The following is a 13,396-nucleotide window of genomic DNA, read 5'->3' as shown; positions in this document are numbered from 1 at the left end:
AGAGAGACAAAAAGAACATGACAATTTTTCCACAGCTTAACAAGTCACAGAATCCCAGAATGGGTGAGGTTGGAAGGGACTTCTGAAGATCATCCAGTCCAACTCCCCTGCTAGGCAGGATCACCTAGAGTGCGTTGCACAGGATGGCATCCAGGCAGGGTTTGAGTATCTCCAGAGAAGGAGACTCCACAAACTCTCTGGGCAACCTGTCCCAGTGCTCTGTCACCCTCACAGTAAAGAAGTGCCCCCTCATATTGAGCCAGAAACTCCTGTGCTTCGGTTTGTACCCATTGCCTCTCATCCTGTTGCTGGGCACAACTGAAAAGAGACTAGCTCCATCCTCTCGACATCCTCCCCTCAGATAGTTATACTCATTAATGAGGTGTCCTGTCAGTCTTCTCTTTTCCAGGATAAACAGGCCCAGCTCTTTCAGCCTGTCCTTGTATGACAGGTGCTCCAGTCCTGTCATCATCTTTGTAGCCCTCCTCTGAACTTTGTCCAGTAGCTCCATGCCCCTCTTATACTGCGGAGCCCAGAACTGGACACAATGCTCCAGGTGTGCCTTTACCAGAGCTGAGAAGAGGGGCAGGATCATGTCCATTGACCTGATGGCAACACTCTTCTAATGCACCCCAGCATACACTGGCTTTTCTGGCCATAAGGGCACGTTGCAGACTCATGTCACAAAGTTCTCTCACCAATTCCAGGAGTGGGATGTATTATTTACAGTTTGACAATTTTATTACATTCTGGGAAAATGGGTTCCAGGTTTATTATGACAAAAGATCCCTTATAAATCCAAGCACCACAACAGTTTCTCTCTGTTCCAAATAAAACAATTTGAAGAATTCAAAAATTCAATTTTTTAATTTTAGTTTTTATTTTTACCTCCATTTCACTTTCCTCAGGCTTGTCTTTTTTTTTTTTTTTTAAGGAAAGTTATTTGGTTTTGTGTCACAAAAATCTGGTGCTAATAACCTGAAGCAACGTCTTCCACAGCATAGAAACAGTACAAACTGTGGCAATGTAAGCCTCTACATAGTCCAAACAACAAAGTTCTCTCTGAAGAATCTTTTTATCTGACTAGGTGATAGAACCACAATACTGGAACCTCTGCCAAACACATAGGCTGTTAATATTTGTCAGCCTGTGGCAGAGATCGTGCGGACCTGTTCCTAGAGAAGCTGTCAGCTGAGCTGCTCTCTAAACCTGAAAGCTCTCAATGACCCGTGCTGTGAGGCCCTCCGCTCCTAAACCCTTGTCAGCAGTTACGTACTGGGAGAGCCCCTCAGTGGAGAAGAAACATAGGCTAACAGAAGTAACTTTTACCAGAGCAGTTACTCCTTTCCCTCTACCCCCAAAACAAGCTGAACTAAACCATGCTCATTTCAAAACTGCTAAATTTTACTAGGTATTGTGCAGGAAGATGATTGCATCTGAGATGGTGTATGCAAGCCAGCAAACCTTGGAGAATAAAGCAAGTCTCCTGGTACTAAGAAAAACCTAAAAGCCTGGGGATTTTTCTTTTTCTTTCTCAAAAGTATTCTGACAACAGCGGAAAGATGAGCATTATGAAATAGCTGATGATATTACAATTAAGAATAGACTCTCAAAACTGCTTCTAGAAAGTCACTTTTAGAGGTAAAATATTCGTCTGCCCCTCATATTCCTTCAAGTTTTCAGAAGCCTTATGACAGAGAAACAAATTTATGAGGGAAGACGAAGGTTAGACCACACAGTGCTACACAAAGAACAGCAACAATTTTCAACCATGAAAAAGTAACCTTAAATGTGGCAACAAAAACATGCAAGGCACTGCCAGTTTTATCATCAAATTAATCATAGCATTAATTTAGCTCAAACTGGAAAACAAGACCACCAAACATACACTGTAAGATGCTGTTTCCACTTCGGACTACTTGTGTTGTTGCATTTTTCTGTCTTCTTTGACTGTCCATCTACTGAGACTTCCACATAAGGGCTAGGTCCAAACCATTTATTTTTTTCTTTCAGTTTTGCTGAAATAACTGTTAAGAAAAAGAAAAAATACAATTGACTAAGTATTTCAACAGCTAATAGTATTTTTCAGCTGGGTACTTCAGTATTCAGTACCAGGTCATTAACGCCTGACAGTAATGTGTTTTTTTTTTTTTTTTTTTTTTTTTTTTCCCAAATATGTTCTTGCATTTCAGTCCAATGCTATAGTTCAAACAAAAGCCTAAAACATGCAACAGTACTTCTATACCATCAGACAGTATTATTGATAATTATCAGTGTAAGATTACAAAATCACTTTGATGTTAAAAGTATCCTCTAGAACCACCTCCTCCTTATCGGCAGCCAGAAAAATGCCTGGAATTTATTACAGTTGCTTGTTAAAAAGCTCAAAATACGATCCACCTTCCTCATTAAGCAATCTTGGACAACTGCCACAACTTTTGATGAAAAGATCTTTAACAGAAAGAATGTTGTGTTAAGCTTTCTGTAACAAAGGAAAATTATAGAAAAGCTAACTAAAGGCATAATTCAGAGTTCCAATAACTACCTGCTGTTCTACAACAAAACCATGACAGAACTTGCAGCTCTAGAGCGTTTCTCATGTTAGTAAATATGCTCTTTGTATTAATGGCTGGACAGCAACAGAAATCTGGATTGCAGTAAATTATTTTTTTTTCTAACATTCAACGTAATTTACTGCAATGGTCCGGTCTTGCCAAACACTGTGTGTTGCCTCCATTTAGCCAAAGAAACACACATTACCTCAACATCTATTCAACTCTTTGATGAGGAGCGTTCTTAGATTCGTTGACAGCACTAAGCTCATAAAACAAAACTTACAACAAATACATCATTTCTAATCAGCCAAGTAACTCTGCTCTGTTGCTACAAATGTCAACCTGGTCTCCTGTATTTTCATCACCCATCTCAGCTATTCTACACGCTTAAAAAAAGATAACTAATTCAAGTCCATATGGCTAATCTACCTAGATTCCTTTTATAGTCTATGCTCCTTTAGAGATTTAGAGAAGTAGCTTAGTATAAACTGCTGTGAACTGCTCCCAAGGGAAACTATTTATATGAGCACTGAGAAATTAGCTTCAGTTATCTAGAATTAATTTCATGAATTCCCTTCCCCTGATGCCTCCACTACTTCACTATTACAGCATTTCATGCCTCAACATCACTATCTACCCCAAAGACATCAAGATCCAGTTTGAGGCAGCACAAACAGTAGCTGTGTACCTATTTTCAAGGTTTTACTTACACAGACAATCTGAAAGTTCATTTAAACCTAAAGAAGACAGCAGAACGGAGAGATAAGAATAGGGCAGGTAGGGTTACAGAACTTTCTACAAAAAGATAAAGCCTGCCTGCAAGGGAAATGGTTTTCTAGAAGACTGTGGTTGAACTTTTGTAGAAATTAAAAATCAACCATCATAAAAGTCTCCATTTGAACATGAGACATTTCTTTAACTCTGCTTTCTTTATGAGAGTTATGGGCCTTTAAAGGAGCACACCTTAGACAGGCTTTAATCCTTAGCTATGCAGAGGATGTACCTCCTTTGAAGCCTCTACAAGTCTTCTCGCCAATATCAGTCTGTATAGACAAGAGTTTTCTTAAAGTCTCATGGTCCACTGAGAAAAAAAACCAAGCTTGTGACCTCAATGTGACAGTTAAGGGCAACGTAATTTGTTCATTTCCAAACTTCTGTTTACACTAAAGTTTCCTCATCTATTTTTGACAATTCTTTTAATCCCCACAATATCAACTTTGCACCATCAGTGTGGAAACTGTGGGTATATGCAGAGTTATTGCATAAAGTTTACCCTCAATGCTTCTAAACATAGACCTGCATATATCCACAGATCTTGCATTCTCAGGCTTTAGCTTTGACACTTCAGTAAAATTTGTCAGTTAGAAAGCGAAGAAAACTTGATGAGTAAGTTTCAGCAGATGCTCTCTTGGTAGGGCACTACATAAAGCAGAAGCATGCCATGTAAATCCATTCATATGCAATCTACAGGTCTTCAAAGTAATATTGTCATCAATACTTACTAAAAACACTTTAATAATGGTGGCCATGAAAACATTTAACAAAGAAGTAGCAAGTCAAATTTAATGAACAGTAGTTCAAATTAACTTAGCTTGAGATGCAAAAAGATTATGTGAAATTGTTAGGTTTGATATTATGTGAAGTGATAGCAACATAAAGCAGTATTGTATTACGTTTTTACATTTCGAAGAAAACTGTTCTGTACAATTGACCTAAGAGTATCCAGAAATAATTTCTTCCTTCCTTACATGAAAATGTATAATTTCAAAATGCATTTTAGATAAAATTCTGAATAAAACAGAAGAATTTCTGCCAATTCATGATTGCGTTAAGCTATTAGTTTTATTTTGCTATTTCTCTTGGTTTTGAACTACTAAAAACTTGCTGAAATGCAACACACTGGTAATTACTCTTTCATTATGGGAAAAACGCTTTTTACTTTTCCATTTTAACCAGAAAGGATATATAATTTCATATGACTTACCAGTGATTTGAAGCTGTGATTTCATGGAGAACCCACTAGATGATCCTGATTTGGATCCAGTGCCAGCCATAATACGGGCTGGATCTTGAATCTGGATAAAGAGAATGAAAACATTTTAGTTGCTGGAAACTCAAAAATGAAATTATCTATTTTTTGACATGTAGATACATTATGCTGCAAACAAAACTGTCACTCTTGTTCTCTCTTTTCTTTCCATTTCCCCGAAGTACCAAATAGGGTTCACAAAGGGCTTTGTCTCTGCCATAACATGATCTGTAAACATTCCTGTCTATGTCAGAAAAGGTCTTTTGATCTCGTCCCTTCAATTTGCCAACTGATTGAGTATGAACAATATTCTTATCTTACCAAAGTTTACTATATGTCTTACATCTGAAAATATCTGCCTTTTTTAATGTTGTAAGTCCTGGGTAAGAAGTTTACCTACTCATGTCAAGTATTATTTTATATTAAAACAAACAAAACCTACAAGCATATAAAAAAAGAACTATTAAACTAAAAAAAAAAAGAATTTAGAGAAATCTGCTTCTCTAAGTCTTTCGTCTCCACTTGTTACGATCAAAGCTAAAGCCCAGGGTTGTAATTCCACAACACACTTGACTATGAGGGGAAACATCACTTCTGGAAGAGGACAAGACACCCTTTCCTTACAGCCCAACCTTCTCTCTCACCACACCTGTGGTGGTCTGAGCCTTCCAGCACCCCCTGCAGACTGCACTGAGGTGAACAGGCATCCTACTGCTCTTCGAACTTGAGTACTCAGTCCAGTATTTGTTTCTTGGCCGTGGGAAGGAAGAAGAAAGGGGACAATATGCATCATATAGTTTGGATGTTAACAGACAGAAATGAAACTGTGCTTCATATTATATTGAAATAGAGATTACTTTGGAAATACCCAGATATATTTGTCTCCTATGTATTTTTAAAACACTTGGTCAAGTCAACCCTCCGAGGGGGGGGGGGGGGGGGTGAGGGGTAGGGGGGAGAGGGCTGTAAGTCCTTTATAGCTTTACCCACTGGAAAATAAAAGGCTTACTGAAGATTCCAAATTACCAGCTGAACATGACTTCCAGACTTCTTCCTGCACGCCCTCCCATGTCATATCCCCCCCGTGCCACATCTTCACTGCCCCCCTGCAGCCAGAGCCACTGTACCATGTGTATGGCTACCCATCTTCTCAGCGCCTTCAAGTCTCCCAAGTGCTGGGCACATCTCTGGTCTGCCACTCAACCTGAATCCCTTGGCCCAGCAAGCATCATGGACCAGGTCATTTGCAGCACACAGTGCTGTTGCCAGAAATGAAAAGATCAAGTTAGTTTAAGCTTCTGCTGTCTTTATCTGGAGTACGAAGGGCGACACGTATGGATTTCCCCAACGGGAATGCCACAAGCATTCTAACCCACAAGTAAGGACCTTATAACCTGCATGCCATGCAACACAGAGTTTGAGAAAGGACACTGGATTTGAATATCACCAAATCTTTACCAGATTCCAGATGCAAATCACACATCTAAACCCAGCTTGAGTGAAAAAGTTTTAATGTTTTTGAAAGTTATCCAAATGTACAAGATTTTAGAAGACAATTCTTAAGGCTGATCCTGTTCTACCAAAACTTGCTAGGTATCCTTTACACTTTAAGAAAGCAGTTGAATAAAGCGTCTAGACCAATACAGACATCCCAGACAGCCTAAATGAGTTGGCATTTAGAAGACAGCTGCTATTTCCACCTGGAGAAATAATACTGCACACAGTACAAACGCAATTACTGAAGGTGATAATTAATTTACATTTGAAGTCACAGAGTAAGCACATACAGCAGAAGCACGGTAAAGCTTATTTTCATTTATAAGCCTGCAGATTACGCTTATTAAAAATATTTTATTTGACCATTTTCATTAAGAAAATACAGAAAAAAAATGCTATAGCTTAATCACATGTGAAATGACCGTCCTGAAAACACATTAGTCCATCTGAATTAGCACATAGATGTGCAAGTGCTTACACAATGAGACCTGCAGTTCTTACTAACTAGCTTAAGTCAAATTTCAAGAACCTACTGCCTCCCAATACTTCTAAAATAAAGAAATTATTTCACACACTGTTTAGTTCTCTCAGCTACTGTAAAGTTTCTAATTACTGTTTATACAATAAAATTGAAGTCTTACTTTGTTGAACATTTGCTAAAATGTAGAAGCTCTTCAGTTAAAGTAAGCCTCACTAGTTAACCAAGGAAGGAGGGAGGAAAAAAAAAAAAAAAAAAAGAGGTCTGTAGGACAAAGAAAGCATCAAGCAAACTGGCAGGTCCTTGTCCCTTTGTTCACCTACCCTGTGCCCTGCACATCTTACCAGCCATGCTTCTCTTTGTGTTTTTGGACACCTTGTTTCCCACACCCATTCTGCCAGCTGAAAAAGGCTCAGCAAAGGAAGCACAAGAGCTGGATCCCAGCCATACGCGCACAATGCCAGGTGTCCAGCAAGGAGCAATTGCTCAGCTCACACTGCAGCTTTTCTCTCAGCTGGGCATTAATTTCAGTTTCTTCCTTGCCGTGCACGTACACACTCTATCCAGATTTTTCATAACTTTTAGAAATTTTATCATCTTTGATGCCTCCAGCTCCTGCAGTTTTTAGCTGGATTGGATATCAGCATGTAGCACAGGTCACAGAGTGGCACACAGGACAAGGGAAAGAAGAGTACAGCACGAGTGACAGTGTTAAGTATATTTACCTCGCTTTCTCAGGAAGCATGCTAAAATACATTAATTACCCAAACAAAAATCCATGATGATTAGTGAACAACATCAAAGGAGCCTAATCAAACTGCAAAAGGTAATAGTACTGTGAGAAAAATCCCATGGATGGCTGTATTTAGATCTAATTTTTAGCATTTAGTTCCTCTTTGTTTATGTAACAAAGACATACAAAAATTAAAATCTGTTAAGAAACTGCTGTCTTAGCAGCCATTTTTAAATGGTAACTGCACGTCATTTCAGCTCAAAAAAAACAGCCTAGAGCAATTTATAAGCATAACTGCAAAATAAAGACTATGATCTTGAATAATTATAAAAATATTTCCAGTTTGTTTTATTACAATTGGGACAATACTGAGTATTCTGCAAAAAGCAGACATCTTTCTTAAAGACAAGCAGTTCTGTCAGCAGCTAGATGTGAACAAGCCATCAAGCGTGAAGTTATGAACGCTGACAAGCATGGTAACTGTACTAGACTTTTGGTCCCCTTGCCAATGGAAAGGAACATAATGATTGCTTTCAACCTGTGTTAGAAGTCATCATTTTACAAAAAAATATATAATTCAAGATACAGTAATGCAACAAGTACTTCTACACGTTGAAAATAATTATCATTCCAGACAATTGACAATGCATACTCAAGCTTTTCTTGTGCAGTAGAAAATTATATGCATCTTCATAAATATTTAGTTGTTTGGGTATTTTTTTCTTTAAATTATAGTAAGCTCAAATTGACATTTTTTTCTCCTGGATGCCACTACCAATTTCCAAGAAACATGCCAGAATCTGAGATTTGGGAACATGAGCTGAAAGGTTCAAAAGCTCTGATAATAGAGAAGAAAGGCAGGGTAACAGACATTTGAGAGCGTGATCACATAAACTTAATTTTCTTAATAAATGAACACAACCACACAAATTATTTAGCATATTGAAAGACATAATAACATAGCATAATATAGAATTAATGTTTTTTGTCAGTAGAAATAACCATTGAAATGCTTGCCTGAATTGCTTCGGTGGCTACATACATCCTCCTAGTTAAATTTATTTTTTGTTACATGCTACAGTAATGTGCAGATTATTAGATAAATTATGCTGCTTTAAACCAGTGCAACTTTCTGCTTTGTAAACTGGGACCATTCAGCAATGCTTGTTGATTTTAAACCATCAGCCTTTAATTTTAAGCAGCCCAGAATTTTCCACTGTTTTATAAGAGCTGAAAGACAGCTTTCATTATTCTTCCTTTGTGTATGTTCATGCACAATGAATTGGGGACTGTTATTGTTTTAAGATGGCTTGCAACAGGGAGCACAGCAGAAGATGCATCAGCCAACATGAACTTCAGAAGTTTACATTACACCTTTGGAAATGCAACCTTAGTGGAATATGGGTGGTAACACAGAACAAAAGGCTCTGACAAGTGGAATATGCCCCAGGAGATCACGGAGCCATACTTTCCTCCCAGTCCTGACCTGAAACCACGCCAGCCACAAGCTGATCCTGTCTTCTCATTCCTTCACGTGGCCATGTCATGCTGTCCCTCTGCAGAGTTCTGAGCTCCTAATGCAGTCAGTCCACATGCTTCATATCTCACTGAAATTAAATCTAACGCTCATAAGATTCAAACCAGGTTTTATTAGGTTCTATCAGGTTAATAACTGCTTGATGCTTCTGCTGCTAAATGTAAAAGTGCCTCACCTCTCCTTCTGAAGAGAGCAGTACAAAAGCAGATAAGCAGAATTCATTAAGCCCACAATATAAAGAAAACAACGATGGAAAACAGCAATAAATGCCATGGGCAGTTGCAATCACATAAAAGCAGCAACATTTTTTGCTCACTTAACAGCACCTTAACAAGGCAAGCTGTGGTTGTGTTCAGTTTCAAAAGTGCATATGCCACTGTTTGTACTCAGGCAGGCTGGAAAAAACACAGCTTAGAATAAATCCACTTCAGTCACAACCCTGGTCCACACATGCTTTGGGGTTTCAGTTTTTTGAATTTCTACTCTCACCATAGCGCTTTCTCCAAAACCTCCCCTATGGCATGACATGCAGTTAGGCCAAACTGCATCACATCCAGTGGCAATTTAATCTACAACAGCGAAGAACTTTGTCTCTTGCATCTGTTTGTTGCAGAAGATGAAATTCTGGAGGGCCACAGTCCAGATGTTATGAACGCTTTCAGAAAATAGATGGCAGGAAGGAAGGGTCTTCATTTACTTTTGCCTTAAAAAATTGTGAGAAAGAGCAGGAAGAAAAGTGGCCGTGAGTGCTTCATGGCTGAAGTGAAGAAAGGCAAAGAGTTTCTTCCCCACAGAAAACGGGGAATTAAAGTTGCAGATAAATGCTATCAAAGGCTACAAAGATCTTTGGAGTGTCATGCCAGTTTAACTTGGGGGAACTTCATTCATTGATGGGATTCGTTTGTTAAAGAACTGAATTACTAAAAAAGAACATTTTATTCATATTTATTTGAAACTACAGAAGACACAACTAGGTCACAGAAGGAAATACTGTGACTATATATTATACTAGCATAGCTTTGAAAGTATGCTGGCATATATTCTTTACAATTCAAAGAATAATGAAGTAATTGCAAAGTCAGCAGCTGAAAAACATGTTTGTTTAGTTATTAATTTTAAGAACATAAACTCAACTGTTGTTTGGAGGTGTACCAATGCAAAGTGAATTTGCTATGTGCAGTAACAAAAATATTTCTTTAACACACTAATTTTAACAATGGTTTTGAAAACCTGATTGTGTGCATATGAACACAGACTTTTAGAAAAACCGTAAGCTATTTTATAAACAACTCTTCTAATTAAGTTCTTCTGTGACTTTTTTTTAAACAACAGGTATGCGAGTTGTGCACCATTAAGAGATTAAACTACGTATTTCAGAGAAAATTCAAACTCACTTGTTGTCTATGTTAATACTGTATTTTTTGTGTGTGCAAGAAGTTAAATAAACATTTCCTCTCCTTCCCCTTAAAACTCTGAAGCCTCTTTTTAATTGCAGGCATTCATATTGTGGAAAAGTTCTTTCAAATGTTGGATGTAATTACCCAGCAAGACTAAGCAAAGCCAGCTAGCTTTCTTGCTTAGCAAATCTGCAGTTAAACTGTTCAAATTTCAAGAAGTGGTTTTAAAAAGGTGCTTTTATTGTTTTTTCCTTAAAATAAGTTATAAAGACATGGTCAGTTCTGCCCAGGCAAGTAAGAGAACATAAAGAAACTGCTGAGTAATCAACTAGGAAAAAAAGTACAGACAGATTATAAGAGTGCTGAGTGCAGGTTGGAAAAGGAAGCAATTATGAGGTTTGCATCAAGGGATGTTTATATAAGGAAGGGAAGCAAAGGAACAGAAGAACATAGCTTAGCTCCCTGAAGCCATTATGGCATGTGAGCAGAGCTATACCAAATTACTGAAAATGCAGTAAAATCAGAAGTATCTCAATTTAAAATTCAAAGCCCAAATGCTTAGCAACATCAGGCATCTAAACACAAGAGGAATATTAGAATTGTGTACAGATATTCAGAGCAAGCCTGTAGCTCTCTTTACAAAAGAACATCATTTCATGACAAAACGTAATATTTAAACCACATACTTTCATACGTAGTACCAGCAATTACAAACCACACCCATTTACAAGTCAAGGATTGAAAATTAAGCAGACCTGAGACTTTTTCAAGGGTTTGAATTTACATGCAGGAGCAAAATCACAAAGCAGACTCACACCTCAAATGAAAGCAACTCCTGAGAGCAGAGCCAGCCAGGCATCTGAGGAGTGCACACGTGTATAAGGGTGGGTAAGGCCCTACTGTCCCATCTCCAGTGTTATCTGTGACTCAGCCCAGCAGAGCACAGCCAGTGCTGATACTGCAGTCAGCAACAACTGCGCACCTCTGTCTTTCTGTGTGTAGTTCTGCTTAGCTATTTACAAAGCTAACATGCAAGCAGCTGTTCTGATAACAATGAGTGAAGTGCAGACTCAAAGACAATGCACTAGCTAAAAATGTATTGTTTGGGAAATTCAGTGTAATCACTTTGGGAAGCAACTCAAGTGATATGACCTTCAGAGGCTGCAATAAAGCAATAAACTCTGTGCTATGGGAGAAGAGCTGCCCAGCTTCTGCCCATCCTTGCCTTGCTAAGGACTGATAATAACAAATCCTGGACACTGAAGTAGAAACTTTATCCATTATGTTGTCTTATCTCCATATGTAAATATTTTGTATTTTCCCCATTTAATTAATTACACAAGGCATACAATCTGCTGTATTTTTGGCTCATCACCAGAATCACTTACCTGATGATGATAGGGTACTTCCTTTCAAAGCATTGTACTCTCTTTCAAAGCATTGTAGTACATCAGTCAGAAGTCACATCTCCTTTAAATCAACAAGTCTAGTTATATTTTGTAAGTGAGATTTTCTAAATCTATTCTAGGCAACTACCTGCCTCAATCTTTTTACTCAATGTGTTCCTGCTACACATGAGAAATGTAACAGATATTAAGATTGGTATGAACAAAGATGGAAACATACATATATAAATCAGCAAAAACAGCAGAGCAAAGGTTAGAAGAACAGCTTTCACTAACAAAGGCACTTCTTGCAGCAATAAAACAGAGGACTGTCTTGCTGTCAAGACCAGGATGCCTTCACTCTGTTAAGACCACAGCAGATCAGCCAGCATAAGAGCATGTGCTTAGAGGAGAATGACAAGAGGGTGACAGCACAGCATCTCTGTCACTATTTATCATGGTAACCCTACAGGAAAACAAGCTGTAGCTATGAGGAGACATGCTCCACACCAGTAAAAAACAAACAAGTAGCATTAACATTCACTTAAGATTTATGGAAGCTGAAATAAGCCAGAGTCTGATGCAAAGGAGTGCCCTCAAACAACTGTTGACTCCCAAAGTGTTTGGAAGTTCCACCTAAAATTATCTTGTTGTCACTACAGGGACACCAGGGCATGATGAGCAGGGGCCATTAGTGACCCCCATGCTGCACCCAGGATCCACCTGTGCACAAAAACTTCCTGCTGCTCCTGGGTAGGTGAGGGAGAGACAGCAGGGAAATCTCTGTGAGATCAGCACAAAGGGGTAGATCAACATCAGATCTGTCAAAGTAAATAGTACGCTCCCCTTCTGTAGAGTCTCACACAGAACTGTGTTAGTTTCCTGCAACCTCATACACAACAGGGAGCAGCAATCAGTGCCACCATGCCAGTTCCCTACAACAGGAGAAGGAGATGGCTTCACTGTCATGGACATATTAAAAATTACAGTAGAGAAGAATAAGTAACAGCCTTAAAGAACCGTAACAGCCTTAAACATCTTTCCTAAACACACTTGGACAATTATTTATGCAAGGCTAACCCTTGATTTTCTTAAATATCTACCTTGATACCTGCTTCAAAGGGGAGTTGAACATGGGAAACTTCTCTGAATCCAAACTTTTTTTTCTTTTTTTTTTCTTTTTTCCTTTTTTTTTTTTTAAAGTTGGAACCATTTAAGCTGGCTATCAAGACAAAGAGAAAGATAGAAGAACACTGGAAACGTTGTGGGCAGACATTCGGTGACACTTTCACGCTGTAACTTTTACCCCAATTCCAGGGATAACCAGTGCTCCTTATGCAAACAGCGCAGATTAGAAAAACTGGTCGATCAGCTTCCACCTGCAGAGAAAAATGCTTTCAACAATGCTTGCAATCCAAATTAAAGTGTCTTCAGGCCTCCCAAACCAAAGACTTGCATCAAAATTACAGAGAATTCATTCGTTACCATTTCTGTGCAACAAAGACCTGCTCAGAGAACCTACAGCTTAGTAGAAGATTTTCCTGTGAGCTTTCTATAATACATATAGTATTTGATACTGAAGAAGAGAACTGGAGAAAAAAAAAAGGCAAAGAAACAGTGCTGCAATACACCAAATTGAAAGAAAATAAAGCAATGTAATTCAACAGCTGTTTCCACTTTCAGTAGTACATTTGTAATTCCCCTACCATAAACTGTTCTTGGAACAGACTAAAGCTGTGGCAAGCAGGACAAATGGCACAAACTGGTTTTGCTGCCAACTGTCAT

The 13,396-nt window shown here is 38.5% G+C and overlaps 1 protein-coding gene across 3 annotated transcripts in view; it reads right to left on the bottom strand.

The window, feature by feature from the left end:
- The window catches only part of ITCH (itchy E3 ubiquitin protein ligase), a 68,250-nt gene that overhangs the window by 36,576 nt on the left and 18,278 nt on the right, over window positions 1-13,396 (bottom strand). For all 3 annotated transcript variants that reach the window (XR_004755440.1, XM_035343498.1, XM_035343499.1), the window contains exons 2-3: window positions 4,540-4,630; window positions 1,889-2,027 (exon numbers count right to left, since the gene is read on the bottom strand). Coding sequence is in view for 2 of the 3 variants with exons in the window: in XM_035343498.1 (XP_035199389.1) it covers window positions 1,889-2,027; window positions 4,540-4,609 (209 nt within the window). In the remaining variant the exon portion in view is untranslated. The remainder of the gene's footprint in view (window positions 1-1,888; window positions 2,028-4,539; window positions 4,631-13,396) is intronic.

The sequence above is a fragment of the Oxyura jamaicensis genome, chromosome 20 (assembly GCF_011077185.1).
Source record: "Oxyura jamaicensis isolate SHBP4307 breed ruddy duck chromosome 20, BPBGC_Ojam_1.0, whole genome shotgun sequence".
NCBI lineage: Eukaryota > Metazoa > Chordata > Aves > Anseriformes > Anatidae > Oxyura > Oxyura jamaicensis.
Note: the sequence above shows the minus strand (reverse complement) of the source record. Positions and strands in the feature narration are given on the sequence as shown.